At 37.8% G+C, this 24736-nt stretch overlaps 1 protein-coding gene across 1 annotated transcript in view; it reads right to left on the bottom strand.

Annotated features, from left to right (window-relative positions):
- PODXL (podocalyxin like) overlaps positions 1-24736 on the bottom strand; it is a 238120-nt gene that overhangs the window by 117443 nt on the left and 95941 nt on the right. Inside the window, exon 2 of the mRNA XM_053716395.1 lies at positions 21796-22245. Coding sequence (XP_053572370.1) covers positions 21796-22245 — 450 coding nt within the window. The remainder of the gene's footprint in view (positions 1-21795; positions 22246-24736) is intronic.

Raw genomic sequence — 24736 nt, 5'->3', positions numbered from 1 at the left:
GTGAATCGAACGGCTACTCTTGGAGTAGGATCAGGATTCCTAGGATTTTGTCTTTTTTTCAGTAAGGTCTGGAGAAAGGGTTGTCAGTCAGTACTTTGAAAGGTCAGATTTCTGCATTATCTATTTTTTTACACAAACGTCTGCCAGATGTGCCAGATGTTCAATCTTTTTGTCAGGCCCTGGTCAGAATCAGGCCTGTGTTTAAAACCTGTTTACCCCTCCTTCAAGTCTTAATCTTGGTCTTAGAGTTTTGCAGCAGACTCCGTTTGAGTCTATGCATTCCATAGATATTGTTATTATCTTGGAAGGTTTTATTTCTTATTGCTATCTCTTCTGCTCGGAGAGTTTTGGAACTCTCAGCTTTGCAGTTTTATTCGCCTTGCCTTTTCTTTCATGTGGATAAGGCGGTTCTTTGTACTAAATTAGGGTTTCTCCCTAAGGTGGTTTCGGTTAGAAATATTAATCAGGAAATTGTTGTTCCTTCTCACTGTCCTAATCCTTCTTCTCATAAGGAACGTCTGTTGCACAATTTTGTTGTTGTGCGTGCTCTAAAATTCTATCTACAGGCGACTAAGGATTTTTGCCAGTCTTCTGCCCTGTTTGTTTGTTTCTCTGGGAAGCTCAAGAAGGCTACTGCTACTTCTCTTTCCTTCTGGTTGAGAAGTATGATTCATTTTGCTTATGAGACTGTTGGACAGCAGCCTCCTGAGAGAATTACAGCTCAGTCCACTAGGGCTGTCTCATCTTCTTGGAGCTTCTTTTGAACAGATTTGCAAGGCTGCAACTTGGTCCTCTCTGCATACTTTTTCCAAATTTTCCAAATTTGATACTTTTGCCTCGGCTGGGGCTTCTTTTGGGAGAAAGGTTCTTCAAGCGATGGTGCCTTCTGTTTAAGTCTGCCTGTCTTGTTCTCCCTCCCTATTCATTCAGTGTCCTCTAGCAGTATTGGCTCCCACTAGTAATTGAATGATGTCGTCGACTCTCTATATCTTAGGAAAGAAAACAAAATGTATGCTTACCTGATAAGTTTCTTTCTTTTCGGATATGGAGAGTCCACGACCCCACCCGTATTTTAGACAGTTACTTTTTACTAAACCTCAGGCACCTTTACACCTTTGTGTTATTTCTTTTCCCATTTCCCTTCAGTCAAATGACTGGGGATTGTGGGTAGGGGAGTGATACTTAACAGCTTTGCTGTGGTGCTCTTTGCCTTCTGCTGGCCAGGAGAGATATTTCCACAAGTAATTGAATGATGTTGTGGACTCTCCATATGCAGAAAGAAAGAAATGTATCAGGTATGCATAAATGTTGTTTTTAGGGAAAAAAAAATGCAAATCACATTTCCCAAATAATGGGGAAGAAAGAAAAATAAGTAAAAATATTTATATTATATTGCAGTAATAATCCTGTATAAGGAAGTTATATGTGGAGTTGTGTGTAAAGTTATGTATGTTGTGTTATGTGACTGTGAAGTTATGTATGTAGTGTTGTGTGTGATGTTATCTATGTGGTGTTATGTCATGTGTGACATTATGTATGTGATGTTATGTGTTGAAGTTATGTATGTAGTGTTATGTATGACATTATATATGTGGTGTTATGTGTGAGGCTATATATGTGGTGTTATGTGTGACATTATGTATGTGGTTTTATGTGTGAAGTTATGTATGTGGAGTTGTGTGTAAAGTTATGTATGTGGTGTTACGTGTGACATTATCTATGTGGTGTTCTGTGTGATGTTATCTATGTGGTGTTATGGGTAAAGTTATGTATGTGGAGTTGTGTGTAAAATTATGTATGTAGTATTATGTGTGATGTTATCTATGTGGCATTATGTGTTTAAAGTTATGTTATGTGGTGTTATGTGCGACGTTATCTATGTGGTGTTGTGTGTGTAAAGTTATGTATGTAGCCTTCTGTCTCTGTTCCTAAATCTGCCTTAGAAGATGGGTCATTTGAACCTTTTTCTTTAGTGTTAAGAGTTTGTATTGTTTATAAACTGAGATTTTAATCTCAGACTAATATATGCAATAAATGTATTATTTTTCTAATGCACTCTGACCTATCTAACGTTGCTCTTGTTTCTAAGGGTATTGCCGCTGCTTCTGTCTGTTTCTTACAGGAGAATCCTACTGAATCATGAAATTTAGGATTTTATTCAATATTATGTGTTTGAATTATTGGTGGCCATGCTTCAATCAAGTAAATAGTTTGGTCTTGGTCTGCATATATGGTTTCTTAATCTAGACTTTTATCTCTTTCTTTTTAGGGAAATGTGTTATTTGGTTCTGGTTTTGATTCTATTATCTCTTATGGGATGTAAGGTAAAGGAGCACAGGACTAGAAGTACAGGGGTGAATTTTAATCTATTATTTGTTTTTGTTTCTTTCCTCCTTCTCTTTGAATCTGGTTCTGTCTGGAAGCCAAGTTCTAACCGGAATATGTCTGAGCAGTCTAATATACTCTTATATCAGTTTGCATGAAGGTGCAGCTCTTGTTCCAAAGACTCTGGTTGGGGGCAGTTTAAGCTTCTTTATGGAAGTTTGGTTTCAGTCTGTTCTGTATCCCTTGGTTTTTAATATAGTCCCCCATGGTTAATGAATAGCTTTCAGAATGAGGTCTTCTTAGGATTTCTTTTTTCTGTCCTATGTTTTGTGAATTCCTGTCAAGCCCAGGATTTTTCCTTGTCAGTTTTAGATCTAGAATTGATGGGGGTGATTTTTCCTGTTCCTTTGTTAGTACAGATAATGGTTTTATTCTAACCTCTTCTTTATTCCTTTATAGGAACTTTCAGACCAGTTCTGGGTCTAAAGGCTCTGAACTAATCTTTCAGAGTAGTGGTTTTCTAAATAGTGACTATTTGGATTTTTTCTGGTTTTATTTTGCAAGGTGTCCATAATAGTTTTATGAGATGTTTATCTTCATATTCCGATTCTCTAGGAACATCATCAGTTTCCTAGGTTTGCCTTTCTGGTCTAGCATTTTTACTTTGTTGCTCTAAGGTTTGATCTGTGTTAAGCTCCCAGAATATTTTCCTAGGTTTTCGGTACCCTTTTGTCTGCAATCAGAACTCAAGGTATTGTTGTTTCTCAGATTCAGTTTCCATGAATCTTTCCTTGTCAGTTTTTAGGAGTAGGAAGCCAGTGTCAACTTGTTTAAACTTATTTTTCTTTTCCCTCTGTTGCTCTAGGAGGTGTTATGTTGCATGTTGGTGGCTTCAGTTACTATTCCTTTTTCTCATTTTCTCATGAAGCCTCTTCATTTTTATATGCTTTGGCAGTAATGCAGGTGTCTTACTCTGCTATTTCTAGGATTCATCTAGATTTCAGATTGAGCCCGTCTCTGTTTTGGTGGCTGTATCATCATCTTATTTTACAGGGTGCTTCATTTTTTTTATCCCACTGGATCTGTATTCTTCATAGATACAACTCTTTCAGGATGAAGGGCCATCTGGGGGTCTCAGAGAATGCAAGTTTTTTCTTTCATGTAAATGGCAAGAGTCTATGAGCTAGTGACGTATGGGATATACATTCCTATCAGGAGGGGGCAAAGTTTCCCAAACCTCAAAATGACTATAAATACACCTCCCACCACACTCACACCTTAGTTTTACAAACTTTGCCTCCTATGGAGGTGGTGAAGTAAGTCTGTGCTTGATTTCTATGATTTCTTCTATGATAAGTGCTGCTAGGCATTCTGAAGACCAATTTCTCTCAGAGTACAGTGTTTGTCAGAGGGATGTGTAGAGAGTATTGCCTGTTGATTTTTATGGTTTCTCTCATGGGAAATCTTTTCAAGGGTTCTCTGTTATCAGTCGTAGGGATTCATCTCCTACCTCCCTTTTCAGATCGACGATATACTCTTATAAAATTACATCTGCTGATAGTTTTCAGTACTGGTTTGGCTGTCTGCTATATGTGGATGGGTGTCTTTCGGTAATTAGCGCTGCGGAATCTGTTGGCGCTCTACAAATAACCGATAATAAGTATGTATCATTATTTAAGACACTCTCAGCTATGCGACGAGGATCCAGTCAACTATTTACAAGCAGGGAGCTGCGAGTATCGGAGGCCGAAGGCTACAGTCCGACAGGTCACTCACACACAAGGAGCGGCGTGCCTCAGCCGGTCACTTTTCCACGGAGGGAGTGGTGAGTCCTATACCGGAGACTAAGAGCTGCAATTTACAAGGCTGCCCACACGCAAGGAGCGTGTCACTATACAGTACCACAGAATTTCGGACGGACAACAGCAGCATTTGGTTATAGCTGCTGCAACTATTTGTGAGTCATAGCAACATATATAACAAAGTAAGGATACAAAGTATCCAAATAAGAACATTTTGCCGTTATTAAAATACCAACTATTTTGTTATAATCACGGAGCAAAGTCTCACATATACTACACCTTATTAAACATAAGGGATTCTATCTGTTGAAGATCTACTATGGACTAAACAATATAGATGGTCTTTTATGCTGTGGAATATATATTGCTTTTTAAGTTTTATAAACTTAAAATAAAGTGCTTTATTATTATCATTTTTTCAGGGTGGTATTCCATAAATTATAAGTTGAATATATCATGTCAAATACTTTATGTAATTGTTTTTATGATTTTATGTATTGCACCTCTAAATAGGGAACGTTCCCACCAGTAAATAATTTATAACACTAATACTGTCTTTGGGATTTCTTACCTTTGCTATTTATTCCACATTTAGGAATCTGATTCGATTAGGTGTGTTAAGTATACCTAGCTTTTAGCGCCCTCTCATTCTACCATATTGTACACTCTCAGCTATGTTTGGCGCTTTATGTTTTAATATAAAGTTTTAAATATATGTTTCTACTTATATTTGCCACGAGTCAGGTCTATGTGTATTTTCCTTTGCAGTCTAACAGTTTCAGTATGGGAATCATGTTTTAGGAAGTTATTTTTTACCTGGGGTTTAGTCTTTTTTCCAATTTGACTTGCTTTTCCTTATTTTCGCAGGCAAACTAGGCTCACAAGGACGCAATAATGCTATTATTTATTGCGTCATTTTTGTCGCAAAACTTTTTTTGGCATGAATTTTCGTCTACAGTGGCGCAAGTTTCGTAATTTCCTGCGTCTTTGTTGACGTTAGGTTGTTTGGCATGTAGTCGCGCTTGTTATGAGGCGAGTTGCGTCAATTCCGGATGTTGGTTGGCACCAAAAAAAATGTCATAACTATTTGCATTGTGCGTCATACTTGGCGCCAAATATTTAGTTAAGTTACCACACTTCCTTTATGCTTTTTCTCTCTTTACATTCTAGAGGGCTATGCTGTTTGCTTTTCTGCCTATTTATCATATGCATTTTTTCCCATTCCTGAAACTGCTATATGAGGAAATTGGATATTTGTTTAAATGTTATTTTTTCTTTTACATTTTTGCAAAGATGTCTCCGTCTGACCCTGCCTCCGAAGCTACTGTAGGGACCATGCTGCCTGAACATAGTTTTACCAAAGCTAAGTGTATCTGTTTTAAGCAAGTTGAGATTATATCTCCGGCTATATTATGTAACAGTTGTCATGATAAGTTTTTTCATGCCGATTATTTCTACTCTTGCCAAACGTACAACTTTTCCTATGGAAGATAGTACTTATTTTAAGGATCCTTTAGATAGGAAGATTGAATCTTATCTAAGGAAAGCTTATTTGCATTCTGGCTATATTCTCAGGCCTGCCATTTCTATGGCTGATGTTGCAGCTGCATCAACTTTTTGGTTGGATAGCCTAGCACATCAGGAAACAGATCCTGATTTGTCTAGCATTATTTGTTTGCTTCAACATGCTAATCATTTTACCTGTGATGCTATTTTTGATATCATCAAGATTGATGTTAAATCTATGTCTTTAGCTATTTTAGCTAGAAGAGCCTTATGGCTTAAATCTTGGAATGTTGACATGGTATCTTATTCTAGATTATTATCTCTATATTTTCAGGGTAATAATTTATTTGGTTCTCAGTTGGATTCTATTATTTCCACTATCACTGGGGGGAAGGGAGTTTTTTTGCCTCAAGATAAAAAATCTAAGGGTAAATCTAAAGCTTCTAATCACTTTCGTTCCTTTCATTAGAATAATGAACAGAAAACCACTCCTTCCCCTAAGGACTCTGGTTCCAATTGGAAGCCATCTTCAAGTTAGAATAAATCCAAGCCGTTTTTTTTTTTTTTTATTATTTATTTAATATTTATTTTATTGAGGTTTTTAGCATAAATGACATTACAAGTGTAGTTTGCTACAACTCCATATAAACAGGTATAGGAACACACCTTGTAACCTAATGAGAACATATAAATATAGTCACAAAGTATAGCAATATAGATACAACAATAAAAACATCATATAATGACAGATAAACCAAGAAATGATTAGGCAGGTATAACTGAAACCTCCTTTTATATATTTATAGAAACCTTCTAAAATATTTACAGGCCACTCTCGGACCCATATGTAACTCCCGGTATCAATGGAGGTAAACTAGAATGAATTATAATGATATAGAGCCACTTTTAGGCCTGGAGGCTTAATACACTTAATGTAAAGTGGTTTATGATAATCAATTAAAATATAATAGAACGTATAGCAGACAAAGAGCTGCTTGGTAATAATCCCAGATAATAACCTGGAATTTTTTTCTTATATAGATATTATTAGTGAAATAGCATAAGCCAAGTGCCTGGAGTCCCCACAAACAAGTCTCATTACCCCTAGTGAGCGTTTGATGTTGGAAAGTATGATCTTTAAAAAGCAAGTATACTGTACATGAAAAATCTAAGGTGTAACTTGAAAATGAAACATCCAACATGGAATTAGAGTGTTCTGACATTGCTATGAGGTCGTATATCCTTATGGGGCTATATATTAAGATAACACATAATGTGCATAAGAGGGCATAGATAGAAAACCAACATCACCCCTCCAGCTAATCAGTAAACCCCCTCAGCTATAAAAAGGGACAGTGAAATGTGACAAATACCTTTAAAGCATGTTTTGATACTTAAACAGAGTGTATGGTAGTCCAAATCTGATTGCTACTCCTACCCTTTGTCTTACATGAGGTCTCTTTTCTGAAAACATATCTGGGTATTACATGTAAACCTAGAAGCTGGTTAATGCAAATACATACACATTTATCTTTATGCAGATATAAAACAGTGATCATTCAATAGGTTAACCCTAGAGCCTCCAAGAAGACAAAAGGGGGAGGGAAAAGGTATCATATAGGTAGTTATCAAATAGCTTGTGAGGTAATTGTAAGATTAACCCCTTCTGCCTTTAGAAAGGATAAAAACACATTGCAGTATGTACAGATTGAGTCACATCTTAGTCCGATGGTAGTCATCATCCTATTAGTGTCATTCTAATATGCCACTTAGCTGGGGTCTAAAGTCCCTTCGCTCCTCTATCCAATCCCTCTTGCAGGTATAAAAACGTTTATAGTCCTCTAACATGCCGTATCTTTAAAGCTAAAGCTTCCCGGTGTGATGAAAACAATGTGTGTCTTAGACACGGCTTCCCCAGGGGGATCGATTGCTGTCAGTTGGGGAACAGTGTATCAGGACTTGAGAGTCTTAAAGTCTCCAGCAACGACCTGTACGGAGCTCATCAGTAAACCCTCCAAGCTCGTCAGTTTGCAGCCTACTCCAGACTCCCCTTTGACCGGCCGCATCTCCAGGGAGCCTAGCATCAGCCCCTCTTCTGCTAGCAGAAAACCCGCGGCAGTGCACTTGCACGGGGCCACTCCAGCAGGAGCTATATTTGAAAGGGTCCATCCATCTGTGTCCGGTAGTATAACTTTGTCGAAAGAGTGTCCTAGGGAAACGAGATCCCCCTCCTGACCTCTATCCAGTGTGACCGGGAGATTTGTTGAAGCCATGTCTGAGCTGGTAGAGGCGAGCTTGTCTCTCCACTCCGCTCTCAGGCATAGCGTGAGAGATGCGTGCTGGCTCTCCACCTTGTGAGACAACCGCTGCAGGAGGGCTAAAACTTCAGCCTCCATTTTAAATCCGTGTGGCTTAGAAACGTGTCCGTTTCTCCTGGCACTCACTTCTCAGCTCAGCAGAATGGGGACTCCAATATGAATAAGCAAAATCCTGTCGCTTCACCCGGCAATCTTCCTAGCCGGGGGGGAGAGATGGTAATATGTCGTAGGCAGCCGCCTTAGTTGTAGCTTGTTTTAGGTCCCTCCGTAACTGCCACATAAAAGTATTGGGATAATCTTTTTCTAGAGCAGTTCAACAACTGATAGCAGTATATGTCAAAATTAGATAATATAGTTGAAGAAATCCCCAAATTATTTAGAATGCTGGCAGAGCAACCCATTTACAAGTCTGATCATGGCTGCGGCTTAGACACGCCCCAAATCCAAGCCTTTTAAGAAACCAAAGCCAGCTCCCAAGTTCGCATGAAGGTGCGGCCCTGAATCCAGTTCAGCTGGTGGGGGGCAGATTGAAATTGTTTCAAGACATTTGGGCAGATTCTGTTCAAAATCAGTGGATTCAGAGCATTGTCTCTCAATGGTATCGAATAGGTTTCAGAGTAAGACCTCCTGTGAGATTCTCTCTCTCTCACGTTCCAACAAATCCTGTTAAAGATCAGGCTTTTCTGAAGTGTGTTTTAGATCTAGAGCTTTCAGGGGTAATTATACCAGTTCCTCTTCAGAAACAGGGTCTGGGTTTTTATTCGAATCTATTCATTGTCCCAATGAAAGAAAATTCATTCAGACCAGTTCTGCATCTGAAGTTTTTGAATCGTTTTGTAAGGGTCCCAACTTTCAAGATGGTGACTATAAGGACTATTCTGTCTTTTGTTCAGCAAGGTCATTACATGTCCACAATAGACTTACAGGATGCTTATCTTCACATTCCGATTCATCCAGACCACTATAGGTTTCTGAGATTCTCTTTTCTAGACAAGCATTATCAATTTATCGCTCTTCCACTTGGCCTAGCGACAGCTCCAAGAATCTTTTCAAAAGTTCTCGGTGCCCTTCTATCTGTAATCAGAGAGCAGGGTATTGCTGTGGATTGCAGTGTTTCCTTATTTGGATGATATCTTGGTACTGGCTCAATCTTTTCATTTAGCAGAGCCTGACACAAAATCAACTAGTGTTGTTTCTTCAAAGACATGAGTGGAGGATCAGTTTACCAAAGAGTTTCTTGATTCCTCAGACAAGGGTCAGCTTTTTAGTTTTCCAGATAGATTCAGTGTCCATGACTCTGTCTTTAACAGACAAGAGACCAATGAAATTGTTTTCAGCCTGTCGAAACCTTCAGTCTCGATCATTCCCTTCAGTGGCTATGTGCATGGAAGTTTTAGGTCTCATGATTGCAGCATCAGACGTGATCCCCTTTGCTCGTTTTCATATGAGACCTCTGCAGCTTTTCATGTTGAATCAATGGTGCAGGGATTATACTTGTATATAACAATTGATATTCTTAAATCCCAGCATTCAACTCTCTCTGACTTGGTGGTTAGACCATTATCGTTTTGTTCAAAGGGCCTCTTTTGTTCGTCCTTCCTGGACTGTAGTCTCAACAGATGCAAGTCTTCCAGGTTGGGGAGATGTCTGGGGGTCTCTGACAGCACAAGGGGTTTGGAATCCTCTAGAGGTGAGGTTACCAATCAATATTTTAGAGCTCCGTGCTATTTTCAGAGCTCTTCAGGCTTGGCCTCTATTAAAGAGAGAACTTTTCATTCGCTTTCAGACAGACAATATCACAACTGTGACATATGTCAATCATCAGGGAGGGACTCACAGTCCTTTAGCAATGAAAGAAGTATCACAGATACTTTCTTGGGTGGAATCCAACTCCTGTCTAATCATATCCCAGGTGTATAAAATTGGGAAGCGGATTATCTCAGCCATCAGACTTTACATCTGGGGGAGTGGTCTCTTCATCCAGATGTGTTTTTTCAGATTGTACAGATGGTGGGGTCTTCCAGAAATAGATCTGATGGCTTCCCATCTAAACAGGAAACGCCCCGGATACCTTTCCAGGTCCAGGGATCCTCAGGCAGAGATGGTGGATACGTTCCTTGGTCTTACAAACCTGCTTATATTTTTCCGACTCTAGTTCTTCTTTCAAGGGTGATCTCCAAGATAATAATGGAACAGTCGCATGTGTTTCTGATAGCACCAGCATGGCCTCACAGGTTTTGGTATGTGGATCTTGTCCAGATGTCCAGTTGCCAACGTTGGTCACTTCCTTTAAGGCCAGACCTTCTGTCTCAAGGGCTGTTTTTCCAGCAGGATCTCAAATCGCTAAATTTGAAGGTATGGAAATTGAATGTTTAGTGCTTAGTCATAAAGGTTTCTCTGACTCAGTGATTAATACTATGTTGCAGGCTCGCAAGTCTGTTTCAAGGAAGATTTATTATCGGGTTTGGAAAACCTATATTTCATGGTGTTCTTCTCATAAATTCTCTTGGCATTCTTTTAGAATTCCTAGAATTTTACAGTTTCTTTAGAATGGTTTGGATAAAGGCTTGTCTGCAAGTACTTTGAAGGGACAAATCTCTGCTCTTTCTGTTTTATTTCATAGAAAGGTTGCTAAACTTCCTGATATTCACTGTTTTGTTCCGGCTTTGGTCCGTATCAAGCATGTTATTAAATCTTTTTCTCCTCCTTGGAGTGTTAATTTGGTTTTGAAGGTTTTGCAGGCTCCTCCTTTTGAGCCTATGCATTCTTTGGATATTAAACTCTGCTTTCTTGGAAAGTATTGTTCCTTTTGGTTATCTCTTCTGCTAGAAGAGTTTCTGAATTGTCTGCTCTATCTTGTGAGTCTCCTTTTCTGATTTTCCATCAGGATAAGGCTGTTTTGCGGACTTTGTATAAATTTCTTCCTAACAACATTAGTAGGGAAATTGTTGTTCCTTCCTTGTGTCCGAATCCTAAGAATTCTCTTGAGAAATCGTTACACTCTTTAGATGTGGTAAGAGCTTTGAAATACTATGTTAAGGCTACTAAAGATTTCAGGAAGATTTCTAATCTATTTGTTGTCTTTCCTGGTTCTAGGAAAGGTCAGAAAGCTTCTGCCATTTCTTTGGCATCTTGGTTAAAGCTTATGATTCACAAGGCTTACTTGGTGGCAGGGCAGTCTCTGCCTCAGAGAATTATGACTCATTCTACTAGATCAGTTGCCACTTCTTGGGCTTTTAAGAATGAAGCTTCAGTTGATCAGATTTGCAAAGCAGCAACTTGGTCTTCTTTGCATACATTTACTAAATTTTACCATTTTGATGTATTTGCTTCTTCTGAAGCAGTCTTTGGTAGAAAAGTTCTTCAGGCAGCTGTCTCAGTTTGATTCTTCTGCTTATAAAAATAACTTATTTTTTGGATTTAATTTCTCAGGGGAAATAGCTGTTTTTATTTTATCCCTCCCTCTCTAGTGACTCTTCTGTGGACTTCCACATCTTGGGTATTTTATCCCATACGTCACTAGCTCATGGACTCTTGCCATTTACATGAAAGAAAACATAATTTATGTAAGAAATTACCTGATAAATTTGTTTCTTTCATAATAGCAAAAGTCCATGAGGCCCACCCTGTTTTTGGTGGTTATATTTTTTTGTATAAAAGCACAGTATTATTTTCCAGTTCCTCTTTTTGTATGCTTTTTTACTCCTTTTTACACCTCACTACTTGGCTATTCATTAAACTGTGGTGTTTAAAGGTGTGAGAATGTTGGGAGGTGTATTTATAGGCATTTTGAGGTTTGGGAAAATTTGCCCCCTCCTGGTAGGAATGTATATCCCATACATCACTAGCTCATGGACTCTTGCCATTATGAAAGACATTAATTTATCAGGTAAGTTCTTACATAAATTATGTTGTTGTTTTTTTTTGTTTCCTCAGGGGCGAGGTTTCCTTTTAATATTTTTTGCAAGTCCTTCAGAGTTGGCCTCTGTTTGAAATGGGAGTCTTATGTCTGATTCCAGTTTGCCTATGTTTCAGTAGTAGTATGTGTCAATCAACAAAAGGGGCTCTCAGTTCCCTGGCCATGAGCGAAGTATTGTGAATTATTTCCTGGGCAGTAGTAAATTGTTATTTAATTTCTGCTGTTCATACTCCTGGAGTGAACTGGGAAACAGCTGTTCTCAGCTGTTAGACTTGGCATCAAGGAGAGTAGTCTCTTCATCTGGATATCTTCTTTCAGATAGTGGATTTTTGGGGTCTCCAAGAGATAGTTCTGATGGTCTTTTGTTTCATTCTTTGACTTTACAGGTACTGTGGGAGGTCTATGGAACCTAATGCAGAGTTTGGATGCTTAGGTAGTTTCTTGGTCATTTTGACTAACATGTTTTTTCCAACTCTGGTTTTTCTTCCAGGGTGGATGCCTAATCAGTCTTGAGGGAGCTTCTGTGTTTCTATTTGCTCCAATTTGGTCTTGCAGTTTTTTGGTATGTGAATCTAGTTCAGATGTCCAAGTTGTACTTTTTGGGTCTCTTCCATTGCATTTCAAATTTTTTGGTCTTAAGGTCTGTTTTTTTCATACAGGTCTCAAATCCTGATGGCACGGAAATTGAACAAATACTTCTGATGCAGAACGGGTTCTCTGATTCTGTTGAGATTCTTATACAGGTTGGTGAGCCTGTATTCAGAAAGTTTTATTATAAGTTATAGACAACCTTTATTTGATGTAAAGATCATGTTTTTTCCCTTTTCTTTTTGAATTTCTAGTTGGTTTTTATGCAGTTTTTACGGGATGGTTTAGATTTTGATTTATCCGCCAGTTCTTTTGAAGGGTCAAATTTCAGCTCTTTCAGTTCTTTCCTTTTTGAAGATTGCTAATCTTTCAGATATTCATAGTTTTGTTCTAGTTTTGGCTAGAATTAAGTCTATTATTAACCAATTTTCTCCTTCTTGGAGTCTTTTCTGTTTTGCTTTTGTTTTGGGGCTTTTGCAGGCTTCTCTTTTTGAGTCTATGTTTAGGTTTTGCTTCTTTAGTCTGTTTTTCTGCTAGAAAGAGTTTTCTGAATTACCTGTTCTTTTATGTGATCTTCCTTATCTTATTTTTTTAGAATAAGGCAGTTTCTAAGGACTAGGTTTGATTTCTTACCTAGTGTTGTATCTTCTGTCTGTACAGACAGAAATGTGTTGTTTAGGTGTCAAAGTATTTTATTGATGCTACTATAGTTATCACTTTCAGTTTGTGTTCTTTGCTGTTTACAGGAAAGGGCTGTAAGCTTCTGCTATATCTTTATCTTCTTGGTCGAGACTTCTGTTCCATAAGGCAGGTTAGTCTCCATGTTAACGGATTACTGCTCATTCTATTAGATTGATTGCCATTTCTTTTAGGAATGAGGCTTCAATTCTCCAACTTTGCAGGGCAGCTATTTTTCTCTTAATTTCTACTATTTAAGTGTTTTTGCTTCTTCTGAGGCGACCTTTGCTAGGAAAGTCCTTTAGGTAGTTGTCTCAGGATGATTATTTGCCTGTTTTTTTTTTTCATTGTATGGTTTTTACCCTTCTTTGCGTTTTATTGGGATTTTGTTTTTCAGTGAAAAAAAAGATGTTTTTTTAGATTCCAACCTTTATGTTTCATTACTTGTGAACTCCACAGCTTCGGTGTTAGTTCCCTTGAGTAATGGATTGTAGACTCTCACCACCTGTATGTTTTTCTGGTGTTGTTTTTTCTTACGCACTTACGCCTAGATTTAGAGTTCTGCGTTAGCCGTCCAAACCAGCGTTAAGGGGTCCTAACGCTGGTTTTGGCCGCCCGCTGGTATTTAGAGTCAGTCAGGAAAGGGTCTAACGCTCACTTTCCAGCCGCGACTTTTCCATACCGCAGAACCCCTTATGCCAATTGTGTATCCTATCTTTTCAATGGGATCCTAATGCTGGTATTTAGAGTCTTGGCTGAAGTGAGCGTTAGAACTCTAACGACAAAACTCCAGCCGCAGAAAAAAGTCAGGAGTTAAGAGCTTTATGGGCTAACGCCGGTTCATAAAGCTCTTAACTACTGTGCTCTAAAGTACACTAACACCCATAAACTACCTATGTACCCCTAAACCGAGGTCCCCCCACATCGCCGCCACTATAATAAAAATTTTTAACCCCTAATCTGCCGACCGCACACCGCCGCAACCTACATTATCCCTATGTACCCCTAATCTGCTGCCCCTAAAATCGCCAACACCTACATAATATTTATTAACCCCTAATCTGCCCCCCCACAGCGTCGCCGCTACCTACCTACACTTATTAACCCCTAATCTGCCGACCGGATCTCGCCGCTACTCTAATAAATGTATTAACCCCTAAAGCTAAGTCTAACCCTAACACTAACACCCCCCTAAGTTAAATATAATTTAAATCTAACAAAATAAAATAAATCTTATTAAATAAATTAATCCTATTTAAAACTAAATACTTACCTGTAAAATAAACCCTAATATAGCTACAATATAACGAATAATTATATTGTAGCTATTTTAGGATTTATATTTATTTTACAGGCAACTTTGTATTTATTTTAACTCGGTACAATAGCTATTAAATAGTTAATAACTATTTAATAGCTACCTAGTTAAAATAAGTACAAAATTACCTAACACTACACTATCAATAAATTAATTAACTAAACTATCTACAATTATCTACAATTAAATCAACTAAACTAAATTACAAAAAAAACAAACACTAAATTACAAAAAATAAAAAAAGATTACAAGAATTTTAAACTAATTACACCTACTGTAAGCCCCCTAAAAAAATAACAAATCCCCTCCCCAAAAAAAAAATGCCCTGCCCTATTCTAAAATAAAAAGTTAACAGCTCTTTTACCTTACCTTTTGCGGGGCATGCCCCAAAGAAAACAGCTCTTTTGCGTTTAAAAAAAACATACAATACCCCCCTCAACATTACAACCCACCACCCACATACCCCTAATCTAACCCAAACACCCCTTAAATAACCTAACACTAAGCCCCTGAAGATCTCCCTACCTTATCTTCGCCACAAAGTCTTCATCCTATCCGGCAAGAAGAGGTCCAGAAGAGGGTCCGAAGTCTTCATCCTATCCGGCAGGAAGAGGACATCCGGACAGGTAGACATGTTCATCCAGGCGGCGTCTTCTATCTTCATCCATCCGGCGCGGAGCGGGACCATCTTGAAGCAGCCGACGCGGATCCATCCTCTTCTTCCGGCGACTCCCGACGAATGAAGGTTCCTTTAAGTGACGTCATCCAAGATGGCGTCCCTCGAATTCCGATTGGCTGATAGGATTCTATCAGCCAATCGGAATTAAGGTAGGAAAAATCTGATTGGCTGATTGAATCAGCCAATCAGATTCAAGTTCAATCCGATTGGCTGATTGGAACAGCCAATAGAATGCGAGCTCAATCTGATTGGCTGATTGGATCAGCCAATCGGATTGAACTTGAATCTTATTGGCTGATTCAATCAGCCAATCAGATTTTTCCTACCTTAATTCCGATTGGCTGATAGAATCCTATCAGCCAATCGGAATTCTAGGGACGCCATCTTGGATTTAGTTTAGTTAATTAATTTATTAATAGTGTAGTGTTAGGTTTAATTGTAAATTAGGTTAGGATTTATTTTACAGGTAATTTTGTACTTATTTTAACTAGGTAGCTATTAAATAGTAAATAACTATTTAATAGCTATTGTACCTAGTTAAAATAAATACAAAGTTGCCTGTAAAATAAATATAAATGCTAAATTAGCTACAATATAATTATTCGTTATATTGTAGCTATATTAGGGTTTATTTTACAGGTAAGTATTTAGCTTTAAATAGGATTAATTTATTTAATAAGATTTATTTTATTTTGTTAGATTTAAACTTAGGGGGGTGTTAGTGTTAGGGTTAGACTTAGCTTTAGGGGTTAATACATTTATTAGAGTAGCGGCGAGGTCCGGTCGGCAGATTAGGGGTTAATACTTGAAGTTAGGTGTCGGCGATGTTAGGGAGGGCAGATTAGGGGTTAATACTATTTATTATAGGGTTTTTGAGGCGGGAGTGAGGCGGTTTAGGGGTTAATACATTTATTATAGTAGCGGAGAGGTCCGGTCGGCAGAGTAGGGGTTAATAAGTTAGGTAAGGTAGCGGCGACGTTGGGGGGGGCAGATTAAGGGTAAATAAATATAGGTGTCGGCGATGTTGTAGGCAGCAGATTAGGGGTACATAGGGATAATGTAGGTTGCGGCGGTGTCCGGAGCAGCAGATTAGGGGTTAATAATAATATGCAGGGGTCAGCGATAGCGGGGTCGGCAGATTAGGGGTTAATAAGTGTAAGGTTAGGGGTGTTTAGACTCGGGGTACATGTTAGGGTGCTAGGTGCAGACGTAGGAAGTGTTTCCCCATAGGAAACAATGGGGCTGCGTTGGGAGCTGAACGCTGCTTTTTTGCAGGTGTTAGGTTTTTTTCAGCTCAAACTGCCCCATTGTTTCCTATGGGGAAATCGTGCATGAGCACGTTTTTGAAGCTGGCCGCGTCCGTAAGCAACGCTGGTATTTAGAGTTGAAGTGGCGGTAAATTATGCTCTATGCTCCCTTTTTGGAGCCTAACGCAGCCCTTCAGAGAACTCTAAATACCAGCGGTATTTAAAAGGTGCGGGGGGAAAAAAACACGCGTAGCTAACGCACCCTTTTGGCCGCAAAACTCTAAATCTAACCAATCTTTTCTTCCTGCTCCTATTTGTTTGGTCTTGATTCTTTTTCTACCTCTTTGGCTTGACTATATGTCAGGTTGAGTTGCCAGTGAGATGGGAGGGGTTTGATAGAATTCATGGGGTTTAGGAGTCTTTGCCTCCTCCTAGTGTTAGGGAAGAGTAACTCCTAGAAGTAATTGATAATGGGCTCTCACCACCATATAAGAAATTAATTTATCAGGTAAGCATAAAGTATGTTTTTTTTTATATAACCAGCAAATATCCTTTAATGCAATATTTTACCATTAAATATATCCCCAAAATAAGATAAATAAGTTACTGTTTTAATTGGATGTCCTTGGTTAGGGATAAGGTTGGTCGCTCCTAGAAAAATATCTCTCACCTGTAGTTTTTATCTAGGGTAGAAAATGACAAAATACAATTTTAACCGAGGACAACTCTATGGGATCCCTATAATTTTCCCACGAGATACTCAATAGAAATAAACCTTAAAATTATTTTGTTATGATAAAAGTTTTGTTAACAGTGAAATTAAGAAAAACAAAATACATTTAACAAAATACATTTAACAGATAGATTTTATTCTATCTATCATTACCTATGTCTTCAGAATGTCTGTATTTAACTGACATTTCAATACTTTGAACTGATAAAACATAATATACACTCATCTGTTCTTTTTTACAATATGGTATGCAAAATATAAAGTGAATATTTAATATAATATATCCTATATTTCAGGGAGCTAATACTATGTGATATGTTACTAAATTATGTTTGTCAGTTGATTCTGTTTTCTGTATATATTTATTTATTATACTGTATATTTAATGGCTACACATTTGTTTCTATTTGAACATACAGTATATATGCACTTAATTTATGCTTATTAGTTGCTATTTAAATATGCATAATGGATGTTTTATGTTATAAGCTATATATATTTGAGATATATTACTATTTCTGTTTTCCATAAAAACTTGTATTAAGTATATTTATGCTATATTAAGGGAATGAAAGAGTTAAATGTCCTTTTGTACCGGTAGAGGTTAAGCTATTTAAGGAGCCCCAGAGTGATTTAGATTTTTCCCAGAGTGATTCAGATTTATGGTCTATCTCCTCGATAATATCATTCTCACCTCTACAGTCCCCACCTCCTGTTTCCCATCCTCCTACCCATCTAGATTGTAAGTTCCCACGGCAACAGGGCCCTCAATTCCCCCTGTATTTGTCTGTATAATGTTGTCCTTTATTGTATTGTTTCACTGTTGTACATTTTGTACCCATGGACAGCGCTGCGGAATCTGTTGGTGCTTTATAAATAAAGAATAATAATAATGGTCTATGAATATGGCGTGCAGTACAGCCGAAACGCGTCAGTCCATTTCTTCAACTGTTTTTCATGTTGTGGTGATCTTTACTTTTACTCCTTTGAAGAAAACCAACGTTTTTGTTTTGAAGCATAAAGTATGTTTTTTTCTATAACCAGCAAATATCCTTTAATGCAATATTTTACCATTAAATATATCTCAAAAATAAGATAAATAATCTACTGTTTTAATTGGATGTCCTTGGTTAGGTATAAGGTTGGTCAATCCTGTTATATTCCCAGAAAAATATCTCTCACCTGTAGTTTTTGTCTAGGGTAGAAAATGACAAAATAATATTTTGGGATCCCTATCATTTTCCCATGAGATACTCAATAGAGATAAACCTTAAAATATTTTGTGATGATAAAAGTTCTGTTAACAGTGAGATTAAGAAAAACAAAATACATTTAACTCTTGATGCTACATATATGTAGATGAGAACAATCTGTGTCATTATATGCATTACATCATAGCAAAGAAATTCTGTCTAGTGTTTTAAACTCCCTCTACTTTAATTACAAAACAACATTGCAATATATCTTCATTGTTTATTTTGAAAACTGGAAGAGCACATGGCCACATATCTGTTCCTGATTAGTAGTTTATCTGATCTCTTCTGCTGAAGTCATACAATTATTTTATTAACACAGTGACAGTGGCAAGCCCTGTCTTCTTCAGACACAAACTTGGATAGGCTCCTCCAAACAAGGAATGTGGTCGATGAAGTTTGACCATTGAAAAGCAATTGCAGCAAACAAGGTGTTACGCAGTTCTAATAATGCACGGCTTGTGCTAGTATGTTAATCTATTGGAAGACTGCAGAAAAATGTTACTTACAAGGGGTTAACTGTCCCTTTATAAGAACAATACAAATAAACTGTTATGATTCAGATAAAGAGTTCAATTAAGAAAAAAAATGTTCAGGTTGAACTCTATAATTAAATTTACCTTTTGCTTTGTCTCCTTGAATACAACTGCTGCTTTCCATAAGAGCACTCTGAGGTTGACTCCTGAGTGTGCACATGTTTGAGATTAGTCATTATATTCTGAATTTTCTTAAATCTCTTCGTCCAAATTTCTGCCACTAATTGACCGCCCACTCTAACACTAATCTAAAAAAAATCAACTACAAAAAATATTTATTTTAGATAAAAATCCCCCAAAAATAAAAGCAACTCAAATTTGTATTCCTTGCTTGAAGTCTTCTTCTCAGAAGCCATCTTTATCCATCGGCTCTGCTACCACCATCTTTTCTAGCTAAATGGGTCCTCATCTTGCAATCCAGGCTCTTTTCTGCTGTTTTCAGAAGAGAATAATGGGTATCCCAGTCTTATCTCATTCCTATTGGCTGGTTTTATTCAAATTATCCCTTAGAAATGTTCATAGTTCCTATTGTATGTTTTTTTACATTTAAATCATAACCTCTCCTGTTCTGCAGGAGATAATGATAGAGATGGGTCCAGTGGACAAATATGGATATGGAGAAGAAAAAAATATTGTGGTGTTTCTATCACTGGTGGAGGTACAAAACGTTTTCATTGTTTTCTGTTGTTGTTGTAATTATGGTTTATTGATTAGTGTTAGGGGGAGTGATCCCTTAGTGGGGGGATTGTTCAGGGTGGTGACCTTTGACTGTGGACTGCATAGTGTGGTGGGCCTTTAGGGTGGTGGGGTGTCTTAGGTGGGTCCATTAGTAGGGGCACCTTTCCTTTGCCACTTTAGTGTTAGGGGCACAAAGGGTTAGTGAGTGGGGTCACTTAATGAGGGTCCATTAGAGCGGGAGCACTGCTTTAATGGGGATCTCTGTGGGTGTTATTTTAAGGTACAATGGAAAGGGGTTGCAGTTAGGGGGGTGAAGTGTAGTGAGGGGGTCTATGCAGTTCGGGGAATAAATGCGGCAAGGGGGTTTTAGGAATGTTATGTGCAGTGGGCGACATATGGAGTAAAGTGTTGTGGGGGGTCCCAGCATAGTCCCAATGGTTAGGGGTTTAAATGTAGTGGAGGAATTAGGAGTGGTGAGGGGTCTGTCAGTTAGCTGTTAAGTACAGTTGGAGGGGGGCTGTGGTAAGGGGGTTAGTTGGAGTGAGGGACAGACAGTTGGGGGTTATGTGCAGTGAGGCCGAGTTGTAATTAGGGGTGGTTTAGCTCAGTTAGGGGTCTGGTGGTTAGGGAGTTAAGTGTGGTAATAGATCATGGTTAAAGGAGTTATCTGTGTGGGGGTCTGGATAGTGCTTCTGGCAGTGTCAGTTTCTGGCTGTTAGGGGTTAGTGTTGTGAGGGGCCCAGTGCTTAGGGGGTTAAGTGTGTAAGATTAATGTGGTGTTTCTTTTTTGTTTTATTTATAGAATAAAAAATTAGCAAATGCATTAACATATTTCCTTGGTGCCGCCATTTATTATTCTTTCGGTTTGTGTAGCCGTCAGTTTGTTTATTATTTTTTTGTCTGAATGCAAAGAGAATGACGTAGTTCTTATTGCTTTTTGAATTCGGACATAAATTATTCTGCACCTCTAGAGCGCACTACACGGCTCAGGAAACCAGCTAAACCTTATTTTAGGAATCAGGGAATGTAGAAAAATCCACAAAGATAGGAGCCATAATAAGAATTGTAGGAGTTATCACTCACTGTGCCTGTTTGCCAATAGATATCAGAGTCTGAATGTTATAAGAACTGAGTAACACCTTGTTTCCTACTATTTCTTTTTATAGTTCAAACTCCCTCCATTACTTACTTTATTTGGAGGAGCCACTGTCACCCGACTGTTTGGCTCCAACAGAAATGACAATATAACAAACTGCAAATTAGGGACAGATATGTGGTATGGTTAGGCTTGTGAAGCTACCATGTACTCGCTAAGTTTCCAGGACCGGAAAATGTTCAGACAACTTTCAGGAAATATTTAAAGGGCCACTAAACCCAAAATCTTTCTTTCATGATTCAGATAGAGAATAGAAATTTAAACAACATTACAATTTACTTCTATTATTTATTTTGCTTCATTTTTTAAATATCCTAAGTTGAAGAAAAAGCAATGCACATGCTGAGCCAATCACACGAGGCTTCTATGCGCAGCAACCAATCAGCAGCTACTGAGCATATCTAGATATGCTTTTCAACAAAGAATATCAAGAGAATAAAGCAAATTAGATAATATAAGTAAATTAGAAAGATGTTTAAAATTGCATTCTCTTTCTAAATCATGAAAGAAAAAAATGTGGGTGTCATGTCCCTTTAAGTTTGAAAATAATTTTACTATGCATAATTAAAGATTTTTTTAAGTGTTTACTGTCCTATTAAAGGGACAGTAAAGCTAAAATTAAACTTTTATGATTCAGCTACGGCATATAATTTTAAACAGATTTACATTTACTTCTGTTATCTTATTTACTTTGTTCTGTTGGTATCCTTTGTTGAAAATTATATGTAGGTAGGCTCAGGAGCAGCAGTGCACTAATGGGAGCTAGCTGCACATATATACTTCTTATCATTGGTTCACCTGATGTGCTCAGCTAGCTCCCAGTAGTGCATTGCTGCTCCATCAACAATGAATTACAAGTGAATGAAGCAAATTTGATACAATAAGTAAATTGGAAAGTAGACTGCTGTGATCATTCTTTTACAACAGTATGCTCTATCCTGAATCATGTAAGTACATTTTTGGGTTTCATATCAAGGTAAAGGAATTTCAACTAACTTTCCCAATCCTGTGTGATACAACAATGCTAAGTAATGCAACAAACAGTGGTACAATAACTACCTGAAAGGTCCTTGCTGGAGTTGGTGGTGTTCAGGGCTGAGGCAGTCGTATTTGCTGATGTTATAGATTTTGTTGTTGCCATAGTGTTAAGTATGGGATGCACAGATGTTGTTGCTATGGTAACATTATCCTTTGGCTGTGTGTGGTTATCACCAGCTACTGGTGTTGCATCCAGCTTTGGTGGGTTAGTGGTGACACTAGATACACTCGGAGAGGTGGTGGTTATTTTTGTGCTCAATTTACCAGGTGTAACACTTATTGTCTTTCCAGAGACACCAGTGCTCTTGGATGTTGATGTAACTAACACTTGTGTAGGGGTTGAGGAAGGCACACTTGGTATAGCAGCAATATCAATAGCTTTACTTGCTGTAGTAGCAGTTGTAGGTATAGTAGTAGCAGTTGTAGGATTAATAGCTGCTGTTGTGTCTGCCACCGACAAAGAAAAGCATCCTGAAATAAAAAAAAAATTAGATTACTTTATACAAATATTTTTTAACATACTAGAAAATATGTTAAAGGGACATTCCGGGCAAAATGTTAATGCAAATAAATTAATTACACCTTTGAATAGAACCATATTTCCAATATACATGTATTGGCCAAAATGCTACTAGTAAAAGTTATTACTGTTTTAATGTTAAAAATGTTCTCTGCACATGCACGTGAAGCATAGCTAGATATTCTCAGTGCACCAGCATTTTAAATACTGCAGCTGCTCAGAGCGCCAGTGGGGCTTGTATCATGTCAACAATATAACAAATTAAGTCATTACCAGATGGTACAAGCACCTTAGGCAATCTGAGCAAGTGTTTAAATTGCTGGTGCATGTTGCATACTTAAATACACTTTTGAAACAGCTTATATTTAAAACTATATATATATATAAATGTATTCATATGATTAAATACAAAGCTTGAATAAAGACATTACCACACTGTCAAATAGCACCACAACAAGGAATTAGTTCCCTACAACCACAATTGCAGATTACTAAAATGGTGTACATACAATATGATATACAAAGTTGCCTAATAAGACTACTAAGGTACAATACATCTAAAATTAATAAAAGCAGCCAATATGTACAAAAGCCACAGAGAATAAACAGAAATAAAGTTACAACAGGCAAAGAGTCTAACAAAGCTAAGCAAGGTGATCTACACCATAACAAGATCTAAAGGGTTCTTGACAGCCAGCAGTTATGTGGATCGCCCCTACAGCAAACATACGGCTAGATTTGGAGTTTTGTCGGTAACGACCCGAAAATCTAACGCCGGCTTTTTTCTGGCCGCGCCATAAAAATAACTCTGGTATTGAGAGTCCACATAAAGGCTGCGTTAGGCTCCAAAAAAGGAGCGTAGAGCATTTTTAACGCAGCTTCAACTCTCGATACCAGAGTTGCTTACGCAAGCGGCCAGCCTAAAAAACGTGCTCGTGCACGATTCCCCCATAGAAAACAATGGGGCTGTTTGAGCTGAAAAAAAAACTAACACCTGCAAAAAAGCCGCGTTCAGCTCTTAACGCAGCCCCATTGTTTGCTATGCGGAAACACCTCCTAAGTCTGCACCTAACACTCTAACATGTACCCCGAGTCTAAACACCCCTAACCTTATACTTATTAACCCCTAATCTGCCGCCCCCGCTATCGCTGACACCTGCATTTTATTTTTAACCCCTAATCTGCTGCTCCGTAAACCGCCACTACTTACATTATCCTTATGTACCCCTAATCTGCTGCCCCTAACACCGCCGACCCCTATATTATATTTATTAACCCCTAATCTGCCCCCCTCAACGTCGCCCCCACCTGCCTACACTTATTAACCCCTAATCTGCCGAGCGGACCGCACCGCTACTATAATAAAGTTATTAAACCCAATCCGCCTCACTAACCCTATAATAAATAGTATTAACCCCTAATCTGCCCTCCCTAACATCGCCGACACCTAACTTCAATTACTAACCCCTAATCTGATGACCGGAGCTCACCGCTATTCTAATAAATGTATTAACCCCTAAAGCTAAGTCTAACCCTAACACTAACACCCCCCTAAATTAAATATAATTTTAATCTAACGAAATTAATTAACTCTTATTAAATAAATTATTCCTATTTAAAGCTAAATACTTACCTGTAAAATAAATCCTAATATAGCTACAATATAAATTATAATTATATTATAGCTATTTTAGGATTAATATTTATTTTACAGGCAACTTTGTAATTATTTTAACCAGGTACAATAGCTATTAAATAGTTAAGAAATATTTAATAGCTACCTAGTTAAAATAATTACAAAATTACCTGTAAAATAAATCCTAACCTAAGTTACAATTAAACCTAACACTATACTATCATTAAATTAATTAAATAAAATATCTACAATTACCTACAATTAAACCTAACACTACACTATCAATACATTAATTAAATACAATATCTACAAATAACTACAATTAAATAAACTAACTAAAGTACAAAAAATAAAAAAGAACTAAGTTACAAAAAATAAAAAAATATTTACAAACATAAGAAAAATATTACAACAATTTTAAACTATTTACACCTACTCTAAGCCCCCTAATAAAATAACAAAGACCCCCAAAATAAAAAATGCCCTACCCTATTCTAAATTACTAAAGTTCAAAGCTCTTTTACCTTACCAGCCCTGAACAGGGCCCTTTGCGGGGCATGCCCCAAGAAATTCAGCTCTTTTGCCTGTAAAAAAAACATACAATGCCCCCCCCCCAACATTACAACCCACCACCCACATACCCCTAATCTAACCCAAACCCTTCTTAAATAAACCTAACACTAAGCCCCTGAAGATCATCCTACCTTGTCTTCACCTCACCAGGTATCACCGATCCGTCCTGGCTCCAAAATCTTCATCCAACCCAAGCGGGGGCTGGCGATCCATCATCCGGTGGCTGAAGAGGT

The sequence above is a fragment of the Bombina bombina genome, chromosome 6 (genome assembly GCF_027579735.1).
Source record: "Bombina bombina isolate aBomBom1 chromosome 6, aBomBom1.pri, whole genome shotgun sequence".
NCBI lineage: Eukaryota > Metazoa > Chordata > Amphibia > Anura > Bombinatoridae > Bombina > Bombina bombina.
Note: the sequence above shows the minus strand (reverse complement) of the source record. Positions and strands in the feature narration are given on the sequence as shown.